The sequence below is a fragment of the Sphaeramia orbicularis genome, chromosome 5, assembly GCF_902148855.1.
Source record: "Sphaeramia orbicularis chromosome 5, fSphaOr1.1, whole genome shotgun sequence".
Taxonomy (NCBI): Eukaryota; Metazoa; Chordata; class Actinopteri; order Kurtiformes; family Apogonidae; genus Sphaeramia; species Sphaeramia orbicularis.
The window spans coordinates 17280323-17301469 of record NC_043961.1 but is presented as its reverse complement, the minus strand read 5'-3'; the positions used below and the strand labels follow the sequence as shown (position 1 = coordinate 17301469).

Sequence of the window (21147 nt, the reverse complement as noted above, 5' to 3'; positions counted from 1 at the left end):
TCCAGAAGGTGGAGTATTTTCACAGAGATGAGCTTTAAAAGTCCTTGGTTGTTCCTGATTCTGCAGACGCTTCATACATCCTGCTTTGGCATTAGTTAGTGCAGCACCAGACCCTGTGTATTCCAGTGATACAGCGCCTTAACAGTCTCTTTAGAAGTAGGTTACCTGCTTGATAAGTTGCCTGTTTTCCATTTGGGAATGTGATAGTGATTCCAGTTGGTCCTCTGTCCCAGGTCTAGGCTTCAGAGGAGGCTTGGGGTTTGAGGTGGGCCTTCTCCATGGTTGTACCATAAGGATCCGACCTTTTAAAGAAGCCCATCTGGAGCCAAACGGGAAAGTAAATCAGATAATAGTCTGTCTGACACGAGGGGCTTAAAACAACATAGACTGACATTCAGTTTTAATGAGTACATTGTGCGTTTGTGCAGCTGAACTGTTATTGGTGGTGTTGTTACCTTGTACAGCAGATATATGAGAAGTGCGAGCAGTAACAGCCCTGCGAGGACGGCCAGGATGATGATCCACACAGGAACCAAGAACAGACCATCGGGTTTACCCCATATGACAGCAGCCGAAACCTGGACAACAGCAAACACACCAGTGGGTACATCTGCCCCACCTGGTACTGACAGTATACCTGCAGAGTTATGGACCTGTAGAACTCAGATGTTACCTTTTCAGATGCAGAGGGCTTAGATTTGGGAGGAATAGAATAAGGCATCCTCCTTGCCTTGTACTGAACAGAACATTCCATAATAAACTGTTTATGGGCTCTCTGTGGAAAAGGAACAGACGTTTTATTACCGGCTGGATAATACTGATACGACCCCCTAAAATAACAGAGACAGTAGTTTGTCCTTCATCATGTATTAAATCAGCTTTAACTCTAGAAAACAGAAACATAGAAAATTCAACAAGATGCTGCTATTAATGCGAAATAGAATAGAATAGAATAGAACAAACACTTAAATAAAAACATTAATTAAGTTCCACTCAAACTATGCATTTGACCATATTATAAACACTGAAATGCATTATCAGGGCAGTATGTACAGTATAGAAACACTAGTTTTACTCTTTGTTGTCCAGCAGAGGGCAGTAAAAATACACAGATTTTATCATGGGCTATGTTGATTATCATAGAATAGAATAGAATAGAATAGAATAGAATAGAATAGACTTTATTCATCCCAAGCAGCAAATTCCAGGTGACCTGCAGTTCCCAATATATGCTAATCACACACACACACAAATACATACATACATATACATATATATATATATATATATATATATATATATATATATATATATACACACACACACACACACACACACACACACACACACACACACACACACACATATATATAATATAAAAACAGTGTGTATCTGTGAAAGTCTGTAAAAATAATGCATTTGTATCGGAATAAATACGGATTAAATATTGCATTGTTATTGTTGAACAGAGGATTTGAGACCTATTGCACATAATTCACATTTTGCAGGGTTACTGCATATTATTGGATGTGTTTGCATGAGGAGACATTGAAGGAAGTGAGTGAGATTACTTTTTGTAGTTAAATGTGGTGAAACTGTCTGAGTCTACTTGTCCTTGTTCTGATCGACCTGTAGCATCTGCCAGAGGTCAAAGGTCAAACAGATGGTGACCAGGGTGGGATGTGTCTAAGATGATATGTGTTCACTGTGGTATAAACCTCCTTGTTCTACCTGCATCGACCCGTAGCCTCACCTGGATGAAGGTTCGAGCCCAGACCCGTGAGCGAACGGTCAAGATGACGCTGGCTCCTCGGTCCAACCAGCCCACGGTACACTGGAGAGTCCAGCAGTCCACAGCAGGACAGGTCTGAGAGTAAAACACAGGGTCAGCGTTGGACGCCTAACAGATCATCTAAACAGGTTTAAACATGGTTGTTGTTGTTTGGACTCAGTACAAGTATTTACTGGGTCCAATACTGTGTGGAAACATCTGTAACATGTGGTTGGATCTTCCATCTGAATACCATCTCTGACAGACAACATGTCAACATTAAAGTCAGTGACGCACAGTCCATGAGCGCTGCAGTAAATCACACAGATAATTAACTTAATCTCACAAACAATTAGAGTAAACATCAGGGGACACTGACCAGAGCTTGTTAGATCTGCTCACATTTCCTCTGTTGACAGACAATTTCATTAGAATTTCAACCTCTGTCTTAGTCCTGAGTCTACAGTCAACAGTCTGATGGGTATATGATGTCTAAATGTAAGTATGTTTAAATGTCTAAATCAAGGGGTGCCAAACATGCAGCCTTTGGGTCAAAACTGGCCCACTAAAGGGTCCGATCTGTCCTGGTGGATGAATGTGTGAAATGTAAAAATTACACTGAAAATATTAACAATCAAGGATGTTAAAATCTTTTTAGTTCAGGGGTCACAAACAAAATAATTCAGTCTAAAGTGGGTCAGACCAGTAAAATAATAATTTAGTGTAAAAAAGTAAAATTACATAAAAATTTGAGCAACCAGAACAAAAATATACAAACTGAAATAAGCACAATGTGACCAATATTCTGTTATTAAATATCTTGTATATTTGTACATTCACTGTGATCTGTAAGTTGTAATGTACATGTGGAAATGATAAACTGAGGCAGAATATTGCTAAAGTTGCTCTTATTTTTCTTAATAAATTTCAGATTGTTTGTGGTTGTTCATGTTATTCAGTTTTTTGAAGGATAATTTGTAGATGTAAACATTTTAATAATCTACTTTTAATTTTTTTCACACTAAAACATAGAGAAAAGTTTGTTTTTGTCATTATTTATAGGTCATTATATTATTATTTTACTAGTCTGACTCACGTTATATCATATTGGGCTGAATGTGGAACCTGAGTTTGACACCACTGATCTAAATGTACAAGTGGAGAATCAATAAATTGAGAATAAAAGGCATAGCGTTGTTCAATCAGAGCCACTAACTAATGAAAACCACCATAATAAACCCAGTGGGACCGAACATCTAATGCAAGAGCCTTTTAAAGAGTCTTTGTTGTGGTGTGTTTGGAGAGAACAGATCTTCACCATGACTCTGTCCACATGTTGAGTCAACAAAGACAAAGGAAAACAAACGTCCTCTCTGGTCTTTAGAGGACAGACAGGACACATTAGAGTTCTGCTGTAGAGATAAAGTGTCCTCAGGTTAGAAAAGTCCAACTCATATTAACCCTTTATCAGGCAAGAGACTATTTTTGGTAATTTCCGAATACATTACAAGACAGTGACAGCAACAGTTCCAGTGAGGACAGTGAGTCAACAATCTCAGGTCCAATGTGGTCTTCAGGGTCTGTAAGGTCCACCTCTGTATGAACAGTGACTGTACCTGATTTGTTAGGTACCATTAAGTAATGGTACTAATGTAAGGAATGATGTTCAAAGGGATAATGTGGATGTGGACAGGGCTCTGGATCAGCACTTAAGTTGGTCTAATGTTCTAAAAGTGATGTTCTAATGTTCTAAAATACATGTTCCTTTCAGATTACATGTGCGTTTCCTATTTTTGTATATATACTTCTTGGATTTTTTTTAAATTTGCCACTTACGGTATAGAACCAAATACAGTAACTTCATTGACCTTGATTTTCTACATAATAACATTATTTTGAAAAACTTCAAAAAAAGTAACAAACTCTTGTTATGTCCCCCAATTACACACTAAGGTTGAAATTTAGAATTTCAGAGTATTTCTATGAGTGACCTATATAGGGTTAAACCTGACCATTTTTTCATTCATCAAACGCAAAAATGAAAATGAACATTCATTCTAGTGGCCCCTTGTGGTGCACATGTTCCTAAATAGCCAAAGGGACCACTACTTTGTGTAACTGTAAACCAGAGGTGTCAAACATGCAGCCCGCGGGCCAAAACTGGTCCACCAAAAGGTCCAATCTGGCCCCTGGGATGAATTTGTGAGGTTATTTAAGACTTCTACACAGGACTGTAGATGGAAAAAAAATCTGCATATTTACTGTAAACTATCCCTTTGAGTCTTACAGTTCTTTAATCTTGTCTGTTACAACCTCCTGTTTGTCCTCCAACAGGTCTTAATGGTGGACTCCGTCTGTCCAATGTGTTGTGTATTTGTTTGATGGACATGTTCTGTATTTGCAAACCAAACTGTGTTTGTTAGTGCATCAGAACATTTGTAAACTATGCTTTGTTTGTTTGGTTTTGGCAGGAAGTTAGCTCCACAGTTTAGTCCTTAAAGATTAGAATATGGTTTTGGAAGTTTGGATTAAGGTTTATGGAATTAATCAATTAACAGAGAGGAAGCAATTAGGTGTAAGTATAGACTTGTAAACAAAGGAAAATAAAAATACCTACACATGGAGCATTATTTAAAATGTTTGTCCAATTCTGTTTCTTATCCAGACCCATTAGAGCTGGGGTTTTTTGTGTTGTGTGTTTTCTCACCAGGTTTCCTAGTTCCACCAGTGGGTCTCTGAACACGTCCCTCCTGTAGATGCGGTGGACTCTGCCTGATCCCAGTGATGTGGCTCCGTCCACAGATGGACGCTGAAGCTGCAAGCGTCCAAACAGCGACCGACGCATTAGCAAACACCATGAAAAGGCCTCACCGAGCCGTGTGCTTATGTGTGTGAGTGTGTGGGTTCACCTGGAGTTTGAGTGCGTTAAAGGTGTGTTTGGAGGAGCAGCTGAGCGGCCCCTTGGTGACCACCTCCACAGGGTAGAGCAGCTCCAGGCCGTGGGCCCTCAGGGGACAGCGCACCTCCACTGTGGACTGGCTGATCACACTGGGCCCGTTGTTCACCAGCTGTAACACAAAGGCACACAAATCTACACAATGTCCAACAAACACACAGTTTTAGGGCAAAGAGGCATTTTATACATACTCTTTATATTGTTGTGATTGTGGATTTTATGTGAGCTGCAGGTCACCTGGAATCTTCAGCATGGGGATGAATGAAGTCCTATTCTATTCTATTCTATTCTATTCTATTCTATTCTATTCTATTCTATTCTATATCTGTCATAACTCGGAGATGAGTCACTGAGGATGAAAACCAGACACCTTATTAATTTTTTCCTCATGTTTGAGCTGATGTTAAAGTTATGTTATATTTTAGCCTGATACTAAATATTTTCACAATTTAAAGCGTGTGTCCTTTCAGATGGAGCTTTGTACATATATATTTTGCTTTACATTTCATCTTTTTACAACCTTTTTTATCTGTTTTTGCCAATAACAAAACAAGAAAAATGATGAAGCAAAGTTACAAGGTCCATCATAGGTGAGTGTGTGAGAGTTTGTGCAGTAAATACATAAAACTCCCATCTGTTAAACCGTTGTATACAGATGTCAGTGTACCTCATAGACCTGCTGCAGCTCGGGGCCCACATCCTGCTCATCTCTCAAACCCTGACTCATACTCCAGTTGGGTGGAGGAAAAATAACTTTATCAGGCCTCGAAACCCTGCAATACAGAAAATGCACCGATTAGCTGTTAGATGGAGACTGATATGACAGAAAATAACAGACAATAACTGTTGAATTATGGGCTCACCCCTGCAGAATGACCTCAGCCATGGCAGCCACTTCCAGCTCATAAACCACCACTTCACTCTCTGAGTTATTGGCATTTTTACTGTAAAATACACAATACAAAGGTTACAACAGTGATTTCTAGAACCACGTTTAACAGACTTTACTAAATGTTAGATATTTTTTGAAGCTGAATTTGTTCAAATTGTAACTGACTGACTGACTATTCATTTTTAACATGTGAAAGTAGAGAAAATTAATTATAAAAAAGTTATTAAATGCAATATTTTAGTCATATCAGTAAATTAAGTCGCAGTTATGAGATGAGAACAGAAACAGCTAACCTAATGTTGTCCATATAGTTGGAATACAATATTTTTCCTTCTTCTCATGAGATGATTGTGATAATGTGATTTACTGTTGATGGATAAAGTGTAACTGGGATCATTACACCTGGTCAAAGGTGATTAATGACATGTAGAAATAGGAAAAAAAAGAGAAATGTGTCTGAAAAGAAAATTATTCCAACTTTATGGGCAACAGTTTATATTGAGCAAAACAGATAAAGATTTAGCAATAAAAAAATCACAACATTTAACTGCATTACGCTAATATTCATATACATAATATGTATATGTTTCTAATTTAATCTAATCTAAGTGTCTGAAATGTCAGTTTATTGCTGTGCTATATTATTGAGAGTCTGCATAAAGGTTTTAGTTGGAAACAAAGACTAAGATGAGGACTTTTATCTGCCATCTTTACCAGTTTTGAAGTGTTAAGATCCGTTTTTTTTCCAACGTGACCAACCTTCGTATCTGAAGCTCAAACTGTACAGTTTTATACGTGTCCTTCAGTCGGGGCACAGTGAAGCGAAGGCCAGCCCACAACTAGGAAAATATAAAACAAAAACAAAACACACAATTAATCACAGGAGAATCTACATTTAATATATCAATATAAGTGGGATGCTCACAGATTTTAATTTTGATTTGAAAATTGAGCTGTCACTTTGAAAACATGGAACGTACATATATTTACTTCAGTAAATGTATTTCAGTTAGTTTCATATAAATGGTGCAAACAGTTCTTATTATTAGTGCATGATTAGGCTTAGGCACTTATAATCAGATTTATATATTCAAATATAATGTAAATATGCATACAATATTTATTAATGTTTTTAGTATCTATTTATTAAAATTCATCTAAACTTAATTCATACAATAATGTGTGTTCATAGTTTGTGCCATAATTTTTCCATTGTACTGTTATATCATTGTAGCTGTGTTTTCATTTGACTCTGAAGCAAATTTAAAGTAATCTTCTGAAATTTCACAGAACAGAAACAGTATTTAGTAGGGATGTCTGATAACATCGGCCCACCGATATTATCGGCCCGATACTGGCATAAAAATGTAATATCGGTGAATATCGGTATCGGTTTTTTTGCCTATCATTAAAACCGATAAAATAATGCCTTGATTTCACCGGCATTTACCGACGTGTAAATGAAGCATTGTTTGTAGCTGAAAGAAATGTGCAGTTTTCAAAATTGTACAGTAGAGTTGCCACACTGTAATAGAATCATGGAGGAGGGGAGAGAAAATAAATAAATATGGCATTTTTTCCATAACTTAACTCTTTCTCCGCCAGTGACGAGACTTTCCATCAGACCGTGTTTTCACTGTTATACTGTAGTTGAAGCTGTTGCGGATCATGTGAATTACTTTCCTTAGTCCAAAAACAAACAATTAAGCAGCTTTTTCGTAAAAATGACGGACTGGGTTTAATGTTTTCGCACTGGAGTCTCTGTATCCCATGGCAACACATCCAGCAGCAGTCACTGAATGAGGAAATGCAGACTGTGCAGGAACCACGCGCAGTTTCAAAAGCCTTAAAGATGATTATGGAGACAGAGTCTGACAATTCAATATATGATGGAGCTACAGAAGAACCATTTAGAGACAGGAACGGAGAAATAGAAGGTGAGGGAGACGGACACGGAACACGGGAAACACGGAGCAGCTCAGGCCCGACATGAAGTAGGGGGGTGGGGGGGCATGGAGCGACACGGAGAAAATGACAGACAGGAGGAAGAGAAAAGAGACATTTATAGAGGACATTCAAGGAGAAGACAGACACACAGACATGGGACAAGACAAAGGACAGCTAGTCTGCATCTGTTAGAGTGAGTTCAGATTCAGACTGAGGACACAGAACAGATTCAGCTGTATAATGTCAGCAGGGACACAGGTAAGACACTGTTTATTTGGCTTTAGTAGGAAATAAATAATAAATACATAAATTCTACATAGATAAATAACTAGATGTCCATATAATTATTTCCAGATCAAACACAGCAGGTGGTCCAACAGGAGGACATAGTGCAGCCAAGGAAGGGCCAGAAATCTACAGTATTTAGTGCATTTGTTTCTTTTTTTCTTGAAAATGAGGAATATTGAAGTGTTTATATCAAAAAACTAAACTACTATGTGTTAGACTTATAACTGATGTATGTAAATGTGATAAGTTTAGAAGGAACCTGGTGCTTTAGAAGATGTTTGGTCTAAAGTTTGGTGTAGATTCCTCTAATATTTTGTGGAATGATGGGATATCTTAGAGCTGTTTGTTATTATTATTGTTGTTGTTATTATTATTTTATTTTGTGATTTGGAATACAGTGTTACTGTTGGTAAATGAGAAAGAGTCAAAAATGTAAATAGGAAATCAATTTTATCTTGAAAATCAATATCTTTGGAAAAAAAATGCAGTTTTCTCAGTTTTTTGCTCAAAATTCAGTTTTTTCCTGAAAATGACCAATATTCAAATGTTCATATCTCCCGAATGAATGAAGATAGAATAAAATCGTTTCTTGTGTTTAAAAGTTGGAGTTCTGTTCTTTCTTTTGATGTATTCAGTGTTCACATACTCCTAACACAACATTTTCAGTGAGCCTCCAAAGATTAGTGAAAATGACCAAAAAGGCTGGCGCTGGCTACCAACTCACTGGAAAATGCTCTGGCAGGGAAAGAGTTAAGTTGAAGTATGTATTCTTTGCACAGACAGTGTTTACATTTTGAAAGCCTTGTTGCATTTGAGAATGTCTCAATAAACATCACATCACAATAAAATTAGGCATGATGTGTTGATTCCATGACAGGAGATGTGTGATGTTATCTAAAATTAGTTTAATATCCCACATATATCAGCAGTGATATCGGTAGATATCGGAATCGGAAATTAAGCGTTGGACAATATCGGCATATCGGTTTTTGGCAAAAAAGCCAATATCGGACATCCCTAGTATTTAGGCATCAACTGGTTTGGAGGGAGTAACGTAGAGCAGGGGTGTCAAACACATGGCCCGTGGGCCAAAACTGGCCCACCAGAAAGTCCAATCCGGCCAAGGGATTAATTAACAAAGTGCAAAAATTACACTGAAGATATTAACAACTAAATGTGTTCTATTCTATTCTATTCTATTCTATTGAATAGAATAGATGAATATTCTATTCTATTCTGTTCTATTGAATAGAATAGAATAGATGAATATTCTATTCTATTCTATTCTATTCTATTCTATTCTATTCTATGTAAGCAGGTGTATTTCCAAAATGTTAAACTATGTGTTAAACCACACCTATTCCAAACCTTATGTAAGTCTACGAAAGCCCCTCAGATGAAGTATTAAAGTCCTACTGATAGATTTATATGTTTCTGCTCCTAATGACGCCCACAGAGATTTGTTATCTGACTACAAACACATGGGAAACAGTCATAAATACAGCTCTGATTGGTCTCAGATATCTCATATTTTTAGAAATGTAGGATAAGAGTATGAGTAATGTTTGCGTGTCTCATTATTTCTTTGGGTTTGCTTGTACATGAATTATCTAGACAGGAACAATTTGCTTTGACATATTTTTACCAAAGCACAAAAACTGTAAAAGGCCAAAACCAACAGGTGGACAGTGTGGGTTGGGTTCTTACACTGGTACCAGACTTCATGGGGTTTCCCAGATCGCACAGCAGATAACGTGTCTGGTTTTCTGCATCATAGCTGCATGTCAGCTGAGTCAGGCTCTGGAACACACACAAACATCGCATATTTACAACTCTTAATCTGAAGTATCAACAGTATGATTTCTGCTTGGCTTTCAGTTACCAAGACATCTCAGTGTGTGTGAACAGAAAAGTCTCAAATCAAACACAGTGTATTTTCTGCGACTGGATGAGTCCTGCAGTTCTTCTGTAAAATATCCTCTGCTCAGACGCTGGTGGGAATGTCCACAGTGTGGGTTTTCCACATCACTGTTTAAGCTACTCTCTTGGAAAACCAAACAGAATCCAATGATAAGCAAACAGCCTGTACATTATTATGACAGTAGATGTTTGCGCTGGAGAATAATATTAACCCTTTAACCCCTGATGTGTCTGTGGTGAGCGTTCTGAATGTACGATTTATTTTAAATATTCATAAAAATTCAACTGTTTGCTCAATAGTTAAAATTTCAAAATGTGCTGACAGAATAGACCTTGTTCTTTCCATAGACATCTGAGCATGTTCAGTTCAACCCCCGCCACCCATGGAATGGGGATAAAACAGAGCAGTGAGACCGACTCACTATAAAAAGACAGTTTGGGCTGTTTTTTACACTGTTTTCCTTGTGTTTTTTTTGTTTTGTTTTGTTTTTACTGTTGTTTCCAGTGCTGTGGTAATTTTCCTTTTTTTTTTTTTTTTTTTTTTTTACTGTGTTTTTACAGAGTTTTGACTGTGTAACTGCTTTCCGAAGTTCAACCAGGTGTAAATCCTTATTGTTGTTCAGTGTGTTCCAGTTCACAGTTCATGTTCAACATCCTAAATCTTTTATTGATGTACATTCTGAGTGTCTTATTTAGTCAAAACTTGTCAAACTTCAATTCCTCTCTTTATCTTTTTCTGTTATTCCACCCTGTTTTGACCCTAAAAAGCACAGTAAAGCAAAACCTCTGAAGAAAAGGAACACCAGCACATACTCACAGCAGCTTTTATGAACCTGAAACAGCCCATTTTGTTGAAATAATGTCTCAGGGGTTAAAGAGTTAATTCAGTGATGGACAAATAATAATAATTGCTGATGGGGAGTTTCAGGAGCTGTGATTGTGTGCATTTAGGTAAAATAAGTCTGAGTATTATAAATATTGAAATAAAGACTGTTCTAACCACATTGTTTCGTGCGATCCCACTGTAGTCAGCGTCTGGGGGAAGTGCCACATAGAGTTCAGCCTCGTACGCGCCTCCTTCACCTTCGTTCATGGCGTTGAAGATCAAGGTAAAGGCATTTTCATCACCCAGGTAAGCAACACTTTTGTCACTGAGAGAAAAGAAACCGCACATCATCATTCTATTTCTTTTAAAGTCACATCTGAATGAGTTTCTCACATTAAGCATCACCTTTGGTTATTTAAGACTGAGTTTCAGTGTTTTTTTACAAGCAGGTCTATCTATCTATCTATCTATCTATCTATCTATCTATCTATCTATCTATCTATCTATCTATCTATCTATCTATCTATCTATCTATCTATCTATCTATCTATCCATCCATCCATCCATCCATCCATCCATCCATCCATCCATCCATCCATCCATCCATCCATCCATCCATCCACATAGTAGGGCTGTCAAAATTTATGCTTTAACGCAGATTAATCCATCAACAAGATTAGTCTGGTTAAGAATTTTAACACAATTAACCCATGTGCTGCACAGAATGACTCTGAATGTCTCTGCCAACGCCTTTGGGGCAGTCTGTCCCAGTAGAGTTAGCGTTGTGCATGAACAAATGGGCAGTTGATCTGGTAGTGACAGACAGCAGAACCAATCCATAAAGATGGAAGACACTAAACAGCACGTTGGCCCTCTGGACGGAAATATGAGGACAAAAAAACTCACAGTTCCTTCAAGTTATTTTGTTTCAAGTTGTTTTGTTGAAACTGTTGACGGTGTTTAATAAACACGTTATATATATATATATATATATATATATATATATATATATATATATATATATATATATATATATATATATATATAAACACATATATATTCCCTTCTTTCATGAGTCTGCTTGCTCATGCAAAATCAAATATGATTAATACAGATTAAAAATGAACGATATTTAATTGTGATTTATTGAAATTAATCCACAGCAACCCTGTGAGCACTAATTAAACAATAAAAGTCAACCTCTCACACTGAGTTAAAAGCCAAAGAGAAAAAATATGTTTTAAGACAGGATTTCAAACACAGACATTGAGTGAAAGAATTGAAAAAATGTTATAATCAGTTTGGAAATGAACTGGAAACCAGTAAATTGATGTTTAAACTAAGGTGATATGGTCTGGTTTTTTGGCTCCAGTTAAACGTCGAGCAGCAGCATTTTAAACCAGCTGCAGTTGAACCAGTGACGTCTGGATAAACCCAACATCAAGTGCATTACAGTCGACTAAATGAGTTGTGATAAAAGCATGGATTAAAATCTCAAAATGATGCCAAGGAAGAAATTATTGAACTTTGGAAAAAGCTGGACTTAACCACTGATTTAATCTGTGCATTAGGTTTTCATCGGTATCATAGTGTTGCTTGAGTATTCATTAGACCAAGGTAATTGCCCTGTTCTTCTGTTGTTGAAAAGCTCATTCATCTACAATCAAAGTAACTGGAAACAGCTACTTTCATTAACAACCTCAACAACCTGGCATCGTTCTTTTTTTTTTACCTTTGCAGTTGCTTGAAGTCATTTGGGTGCATGACCAAAAATGCCCAAGAACCAATTGTAAACCTTAATGAAAAGCAGGAACGTTGAGTCCTTTCAGACAATGTGACTCTGTTTGAGACGGTCCCCAAAGGCCGTTTTCTGCCTCATATCTGTCCATGACCGACCTGGGAAAACACCCAAATCTGATCACTGGGATTTGTCTCAGGAAACCCACCCCCCTGTATTCTGCACGTTGACAGCGGCATCCCCCCGTGTACGAACACACTCTCAGCGTCGTGATAAATCCTCCTGACCCCCACCGATTCCAACCCCCCCCAGCTACACTTCACATCATGGTAGTAAATTCATGTTTCTATTGAGCAGAAAGGAGGGAACGCCGTCTGGTTGATGGGCCTTGTTCTGTTCCCGCCTCCCCTCCCCCCTTTTTTTTTCAGAGGGTCTGAACGCAGTGACCCCTCCCTTGGTACGACAACCACCAGATGATTTTAATTATGCAACTTTAGCGACTGCAGAGGAAGCAATGCTGATACGCGAACACTGACGATCACAATGGACCCATGTTTAACCCATAAAGACTCAAATAGCCACCACTGACCAAAAGTATCTAATGATGCAACTGTTTAATACCTGCTGATCCACTAATCCTATCAATACATGTAAATAACTGGTGGCTTTTTATGGTCATTAGATATGACCCATTTGGACATTCAGATCCTCCATAGTTACCATGGAAACACCACCATCTTCTACAACATTGATTCACCAGTAAAACCCATGGAGTTGGATCAATGACAGTGGATGGAAACACTGGGTTTATATATATTAAATAATAAATAAACTGAACAAAAATGAATAAAAAAACTTGCAAAAAAAGAAGGAAAATGAAAAAATAGGCTAAAAATTTACTAAAATTATGTAAAAGAGAATAAATAAGCAACAAAATGAACAAAAACAGCCGAAGTGATCAATAAAATGAACAAAAATCAATAATGAATAAAAAAATAAGTCGTAAACTTAACAAAATTGGTAAAAAAAAAATTATGCAGTGGTAACAAAATGTAAAGAAATAAACAAAATAAGTAGCAAAATGAACAAAAACAAGTAAAATAACTAAAAAACCAACAAAATAATAAGTTACATGGACAAAATAAACCACAAACTGAACAAAACTGAAGAAAAAAATTAATAAGAGGCAAGAAAATGAACAAAAACAAATAAAATACTAAATAAAATGAAGAGAAAAAAAAGACCTTTTTTTTTTTTTCTCTGTTTTGATATAAATAACCTTTGAATTTACTCTGAGTTTTCATGAACATCTACATGATAAGTAAATTTAATATAGGGGAAAATACATGATTTGCACTGAAAAATGCCAAATACAGAGGATAATATTATAATCAATAGTGATAATCACTTAAGAAAGGTAAAGTACAGAAAAACATTTATTTGGGACCTGAAAAAAAAGTAGCTTTGGGTCTTTATGGGTTAAAATGCAACTCTTCTGATTAGCTGGAGAAACTGAACAGCGGATCATGACACTCATAATTGAAGCCAGAAGATACGAGTCAGACACAGAGCTCCGGGCTCGCAAATTTTAAACATTCCACAGTTTGCAGATTCCTCCCTAGCAAGAAAAATGCTGCGTCTTATATGTCAAAGAAGGGAAATTGTGTTTAGTGAAAGTGCTGAATCATTTGCGTTGGGTCCTGTGGCGACTCCAAATGCAGATGTTTTCATGGGAAACTTTTAGAACTGATTGTATTTCTGCAGCTAAAAGAAATCACATGGGCCTGTAATACAAAACACACCTAACAGAGCTGGATGGGAGGAGAAACTCTGAGAGGAGGGTTGTGAATGGACTGAGATAATGCCAAATATCTGTCCAACATCCATTTACAAACAAGGCTGTATGATTAATCACCTACAGAAGTAAGTCTGAGTCTTCCTCTAGAAAACTTAGAGATCTTGTTGTTTATAATATTCTAATAAAAGATTATCCATGACATGACAGAAGTCACTCACGGGAACATATCATTAGTCTCATAGCACAATTGCCCAAGTCATACATTATATAGACAAAAGTATTGGGACAAATGTCACAATAGTTTTATATTTGACCAGTACAGGTACACTTTAAGTGAAACTATAGCTGTTTTCTTCATTCAGTCATTTTCAGAAGTGTTTAATCCACCCGTTTGAATACACAATTTCACTGTTGTTATTAACCCATAAAGACCCAGACAGCCACTGAGGACCACAACCATCTACTGATCTAAAATGTTTAACATCTTCTGAACCACTAAACCTATCAATACATGTAAATAATTGGTGTAAAATACAGTTATTCATCTTTTCATGGTCATCAGATGTGACCCATTTGGAAGTTCAGAGGCTCCATATCTACCATGGAAACACAGTCATCATTTACAACATTGATTCATTAGTAAAAACCCATGGAGTTGAATCAATGACAGTGGATGGAGATACTTGTTATACATTCAGTTAATGATAGATTTTGCTGAAAAAGTCACTTTTTCTTCAGTTTTCTCTGTTTTTGATATAATATCCCTCAAATTGAATCTTAAGTTTAATGAGCATCTGCATGATCAGTGAATTAAATACCAGAAAATACATGATTTTCATTGAAAACACAGAGGATAAAATTATAATAAATGATGATAAATCACTTAAGAAAGGTTAAATCTACAGAAAAATTCATTCGGGAACTGACACAAAAGTAGCACTGGGTCTTTATGGGTTAATGGAAAAAAAAAAAAAAACACAAAAAATGAGATATTGTCTACATAATAAATAATGGGGGTTGTGGAATTGTTGATGATCAAGAACACTGATTTCATTGCATTAGTGTTTTTTCTATGTCAAGTCAAATTTCTGCCCTGGGCCAAAAATGTACAGGTAAAAAAAAAACTGCTATAAAGTCATCATATACCAACACATTGTTTCTGCTTTTTCTGTATAAATCTCTTAAACCACTTCATGTCATCAGCTGAAACAGCCATAATTGTCTCCAAATTGAAAAAGAAAGTGGCCTCAGGGGTTTGTAGGGGTATTGTTGGTACATATTACTGTCTTTTTATAGTCTGAGCATAAAATAAAGCTAAAAGAACATCATTCCTGACTTGGTCTGAACATAAAACACAGACATTTAAAACCATAACTTTGTGTTCGTACTGGACAAGATGAAATAATGCTTCACTGTGACATGGTTTCTGTGTGGTTCATCTATGTGTCGTTTATTTAGTCTCCTCTTGCTGCTCATGCTAACTGTGCCATTTTATGTTCATTCCACACTAACCAGAAACATTAAAAGCATCACTTCATGTGCATCACAACAGAGGCCCAACGAAACAATGTAAAAGCTGACTGTACCGTCTGAAATCACTCAAAGCCAGAAAACTGAGACAGATTAGCATTGCCTGGCTAAGGCTTTAGTTCAGGGGTGGCAAACATACAGCCCGTGGGCCAAAACCGGCCCGCCAAAGGGTCTAAGTCGGTTATATATGTATGTATGTATGTATGTATGTATGAATGAATGTATGTATGTATCTATGGATGGGTGGAAATACACTAGAGTAAATACACTATACATAATAAATGAGAAGTATAAAAAACACATAAATGGCAGAAAATTCAGGTACAATAAAACATAAATGGCAACAATAAAATGTAATGTGCTAAATAAAATGGGATTTTTCAGTAATATTAATTGTTAATGTACATGTGGGAAAGATAAACTGAGGCATTGAATTGTTCAAATTGCACTTATTTTTCTTAAGAAATTTCAGGTTGTTCATGTTACTTATAGTTTTTAAAGGACAGTCAAAATTTTCATCATGTAATTTTACTTTTTCCCACTATTACTTCCACTTGAGATCATATTGAGTTGTATGTGGCCCCTGAACTAAAATGACTTTGACGTCCCTGCTTTAGCTTTTGTTCGCAGAATCAGGTAAAGTAATAAAAAGGTGACTTCCTCTCACCCATCGACGGCCAACTTCAGGTCAGGGACACAGATGTTGTCCTCTCCACAGTCCAGTTGAATCTGAGCCTGAGAAAGACAGGATAAGAGATAAATGGAGGAAGGAGGAACCGCGAGGGATGGATCTGATGGGTGAATGAGAGAGAACAAAGCCCAAAGGTATGGAGAGGGAGGAGGCATCTGAGGAAGAGGATGTTTACACAAGCCACAACATGAGATTCATGCTTTAATGAAAGGATAAGGGGATAGATTCTATACATATACTCCATATATGTGCAAATATCTGCCACAACCAGGCTGTGTGAACGCAGTACCCTCTCATGTTTGGAGGATAGCATATATAATATAATACGATAATAGATAACTCAATAACTCATCTATTTAACTCTTTATTGTCTATTTATTGTCTCCTCAACCCCCCGCTGTTTATAGTTATATTGCATTCTTTTTTTTCCTGCTATGTTCATTATTGCACCGTGGGGCCTTATAGTTTTATAATTTCAGTTTTCTGTATGCAAAGTACATACAGCAAAACTGACAATAAAGCTGACTTTGAAAATGTGCGTTACATCTGGGAGAGAAGAAAGGGAAGAACAGAGAAGGTTAAAAGGATGATGAATCTAAACAAGCACTACATTTTTGTGGAAAAGCCACCATCAAAGAGTAAAAACCTCACATTTGAAAGAGGACAGGGCTTAATCTGCTCTTTAGTCTAACGTGACAGACGAATGTACAAAAACCACAGTCAAAGAATCATTTAATTTGACGGTATTGTCTTTTCCTGCATGTCTCTGGAGCTTTTCCCTTATTCTCTCCTTTCTCCGATGTAGTTTAGTCGACCATACTGTCATTGTTACCATACCCTCATCTCTCCAACATATGGGAAGCATTAGAATCCCAAAGAATGTTACAAAGGGCTCCAGAGAGCAAAGAATCAGCCTGGCAATGGTTAACAGCGTCTCAGTGGAGATTCCTTCTTCATTCTCTGCTCTTACCTTCAGTCAGGACTGGAGAAGCTGGTGGTCGTAACACCAAACGCTCTGTAATAACCTGACTAAGATCAAATGATGAGTCCCAAACTTCCTCCTAAACCCTTTTCATCTCTTTTTCATTTTCATCTCTTTATCTTCCCACTCATTTGATCCATGTGACCCATGTTTGCCCCTAGTCTTAACCCTTTAAAACCATTTGTATCATATTTGCTACGCTAGGTTTGGAGACCTTTATCTTATCAACAAGATCAATACTTTCCTTAAAAACTTGTTGTATGTGACCCGACATAGTGGATTATCATCACACTACAACCAATGGAAAAGCTTTTTTGTATGTCCTTTTTAATATGGCTGCTAACATTAAATCATCCAACACACATTTTGTATAAAGTGGTAATTTGCAAAAAGTTACGTTAAGCAGAACGTTTATATTGTTATTTGGTTGAAAACTGAAAAATATTGAAATTTTTGTGCCATTCATGGGAAATAAAAAAGCTGTATAAACTTTTATGTGATAAAACAAACACCTGAAATGTTCTATGTTTTCAAAATGTTACTGGTAAAATGTACTTTTGTATCTAAATTTAAAGTTGCCAAAAATGCCCAATGTGGCGAATGTGATACAAAAAATACATCATAAACAACGTGATATGGCAACATTTTTTGTTTGGATTATGTTCAAAGGGCTAAACATTTCAATTCCAAAAAATGTAAACTTTGTGGCTACTTTTTAATGGGTCTGATTTTACAGGGTTAAAAGAATACAGCACAGAGCTAGTGGCGGGACTACAGGTCAACCTGAAGACACAAAGCAGTGAAAATACACATTAAAAAAAACTATCATATAAAAGTACGAATACATAACAGGAAAGCACAAACCTCCACTAAGGCAGTTACGTTACCCACAACTACATACAGTATATTCCCTGCAAACACACTGGAGATAATAATTCATAACAATTCCCAAACTTACTTACTTTTATTTTTATTCTGGAAGACTACGGTCCACAGATAAAGCAGTAAAAATCTGAAAGAATAATTTTTTAAACTGTATTTTAAGAAAATAATTTGCTGTAACCTTGACCTTCAATATTTCAAGGTTTTTGTGGCACTACCTCTTGACATGAAGATGTTAAATTAGAACCAAATGAGATGAGGACTTTTGACCAGGATGTGATTTTTAAAAAAAAAATAGTCCCAGTGTCCCTGTATGTCAGTGTCATGTTCTGTCTGAATCAATCCCCAGTTGAATTTGTGAGGTTGTCAGAGTCTGTCTCTATGTTCGAGTCCTGTGGTCTGGACTCCCAGTGGAAGTGGGTGGTACTTTCACTGGAGGAGAACTCAACTAATTCAATTAAAGTCCATATATGACTTCTATCAGTGATCAGTAGGAACTATATTGATATCAGTAACTATTTATATGTTATAAACCATCAAAATATGGACCATTAGAAGGAAAGGCACATTTTTAATTTAAAAAAAAAAAAAAAAAAGCAAAATTTCTCAAAACTATGAACAGACTTTGTAGACATTATCCCACAGAAGATGCAAACATTTTTTAAATGAATCCGACCAGCAGTTTCAGAGAAAACTGTTGAAATGCAGACATTGGTGAATTGAGTTTGACCCTTATAGAAAAGAGTTATAATAAACAAGCATACAGTCTCTACTAGTAATTGACTGTTTGGACTTGTTTTATAGCACCATGATATTAGACTTTACAACTGGATAGCAGCATACTGTCTCTAAATATGTATGAACACACAAAGTCACTACCCTGCTAATTAGTGCTTTTTACATGATGTAACTTATGTTAATAGCCCAAACCTACACATCAGTTTTTTCATGTACCACTTCCTAGTTAGTGGTGCATCCAATACGTTAACAGCTGCATTAGAGTCAGCTTAGAAATATCCACTAATTACTCTTCCCAGTGCTTATGTCCAACTATGGTCACTTCTGTCGACATAAAAAAACAAAGCGCCAAAAGTTACAAAAATGTTATTCCACAAACCACTGGTGACTTCACGGTGGCTACGCACAGTTCTTTCATCCAGTCTTTGGTTTTATCAAAGAGTAAACAAAAATCATCATTAAGTGTGTAAAGCTACTTTAATCACCTCCACTTTCCACTTCTTGGTTATGATTACAGTCTTTTAGATCGAGCAGATACAAAGGGACTCTATGGGAAATTAGTCTTATGAATTACAACTTTTAATGTTCAAAGGAACCATATGACATTTCTTCGAAAGACTTGGACAAGATGATTAATACCATTTTCACATCTGTTTGTGTAAATAAAAAACTAATTGTGGTATAGCAGGCAGTTATGTGTTGGACTGGTTCTTAATGGAGAGAAATTAACTTTCCAAAGTCTCTGCATGAAAATCTTGTGTATTATAACTCTAATTGTTAATGTGGCTTGAATGGCTGAACTCAAAGTGCACTACCAGAACATTTAACTGTCTCATTACATTTATTTTATTGTATTAATAAACTTCAGCTGCTCAGAAACTGGAACCCACTCCCCTCCAGTTAAATGCAAACATACCAGTGGAGTGACAAAGCGTCAAGTCTGACCTCAACTATGGTGCCACTCAAGGAGTACATTCTAATCTATCAGCATAGAGCCCTGTGACGTGCTGTAACTTGTAAATTACAGTGCTGGCGTGAAGCTCCGAGGCCCATATGGTTTATTACTCTGTTGTGCTTCTTTGTTTTTAACAGCTTTTCAACTCTTTGTATGTTCTCTACAGCTGATGATAAAGTTGATTTGACTGATCAGTGGATCAAAAGCTTGGCCTTTCACTGAAACAGATGTCAATCACAGTGTACTATTTAAGACCAAAAAGTTGGTGTCTGTTAACCCTTTAACCCCTGACATGTCTATGGTGAGCGTTCTGAATGTATGATTTATTTTAAATATTCAGAAAAATTCAACCGTTTGCTCATTAGTTAAAATTTCAAAATGTGCTGATAAAATAGACCTTGTTCTTTCCATAGACACATCTGACCATGCTCAGTTCACCCCCCCCCCCCCCCCCCCCCCCCCCACACACACACACCTGTGGAATGAGGGGCAAAACACAGAGCAGTGAGTGAGACGACTCATTACAAAAATAGACGGCTTGGGCTTTTTTTTTTTTGTTTTCCTTGTCATTTTTTTGTTTTTACTGTTGTTTGTAGTTTTGTTGTGATTTTCCTTTTTTTCTTTTTTTTTTTTTTAACTGTTTTTACTGAGTTTTGACCGTGTAACTGCTTTTTGGAGTTCAACCAGGTGTTAAAAAGCGGCTAGACTGATTTAGAAAAAAAAGAGCCCAAAACAAAACTACTGGGCCTAAATTCAGGCTATTTTCAGATTGGGTATCCTTGTCCAAGTCCGTTGGACCCCAAAGTCTGCTTAATTTTATTACTGTGAATGCAAACATTCCATGTGCAAATACTGTACCCAAGTCCAGCTGAGAAGGTAGTCCTGGGTACAGACTACATGGATTCCAGTACGGAACGCTGCAGTGTGAAAGCAGTCTTTACCTGAGACCAGAAGTGACCTAATCATCATACCAGTCTTGGATCCGCAAGGCATGGGCTGGCCTTATCGACCAAACCACTCGGTGATATATCAGGCACACCCATGGTAGCTCTTCTTCTCTTTGCCTCAAACAGGATAACAGATACAAAAGTATTGCCTGTCTTGCCACCACTGTAGACAAATGAACAGAACAGATGCTCAGTTGATGAGGGTTTGTCACTTTCGTGTTTGTTGGATAGCTACACAATTCCTTCTACACCACCACCTACTGTTTTGGCCCTGTAACACCCGCTC

General features: G+C 36.9%; 1 protein-coding gene across 1 annotated transcript in view; it reads right to left on the bottom strand.

Annotated features, from left to right (window-relative positions):
• The window catches only part of LOC115419414 (integrin alpha-5-like), a 62556-nt gene continuing 41409 nt past the window's right edge, over window positions 1-21147 (bottom strand). The window contains exons 19-30 of the mRNA XM_030134176.1: window positions 16334-16401; window positions 10775-10925; window positions 9562-9654; window positions 6379-6458; window positions 5591-5671; window positions 5395-5500; window positions 4681-4839; window positions 4479-4586; window positions 1754-1867; window positions 674-775; window positions 456-578; window positions 1-319 (exon numbers count right to left, since the gene is read on the bottom strand). Coding sequence (XP_029990036.1) covers window positions 236-319; window positions 456-578; window positions 674-775; window positions 1754-1867; window positions 4479-4586; window positions 4681-4839; window positions 5395-5500; window positions 5591-5671; window positions 6379-6458; window positions 9562-9654; window positions 10775-10925; window positions 16334-16401 — 1269 coding nt within the window. The 3' untranslated portion in view covers window positions 1-235. The remainder of the gene's footprint in view (window positions 320-455; window positions 579-673; window positions 776-1753; window positions 1868-4478; window positions 4587-4680; window positions 4840-5394; window positions 5501-5590; window positions 5672-6378; window positions 6459-9561; window positions 9655-10774; window positions 10926-16333; window positions 16402-21147) is intronic.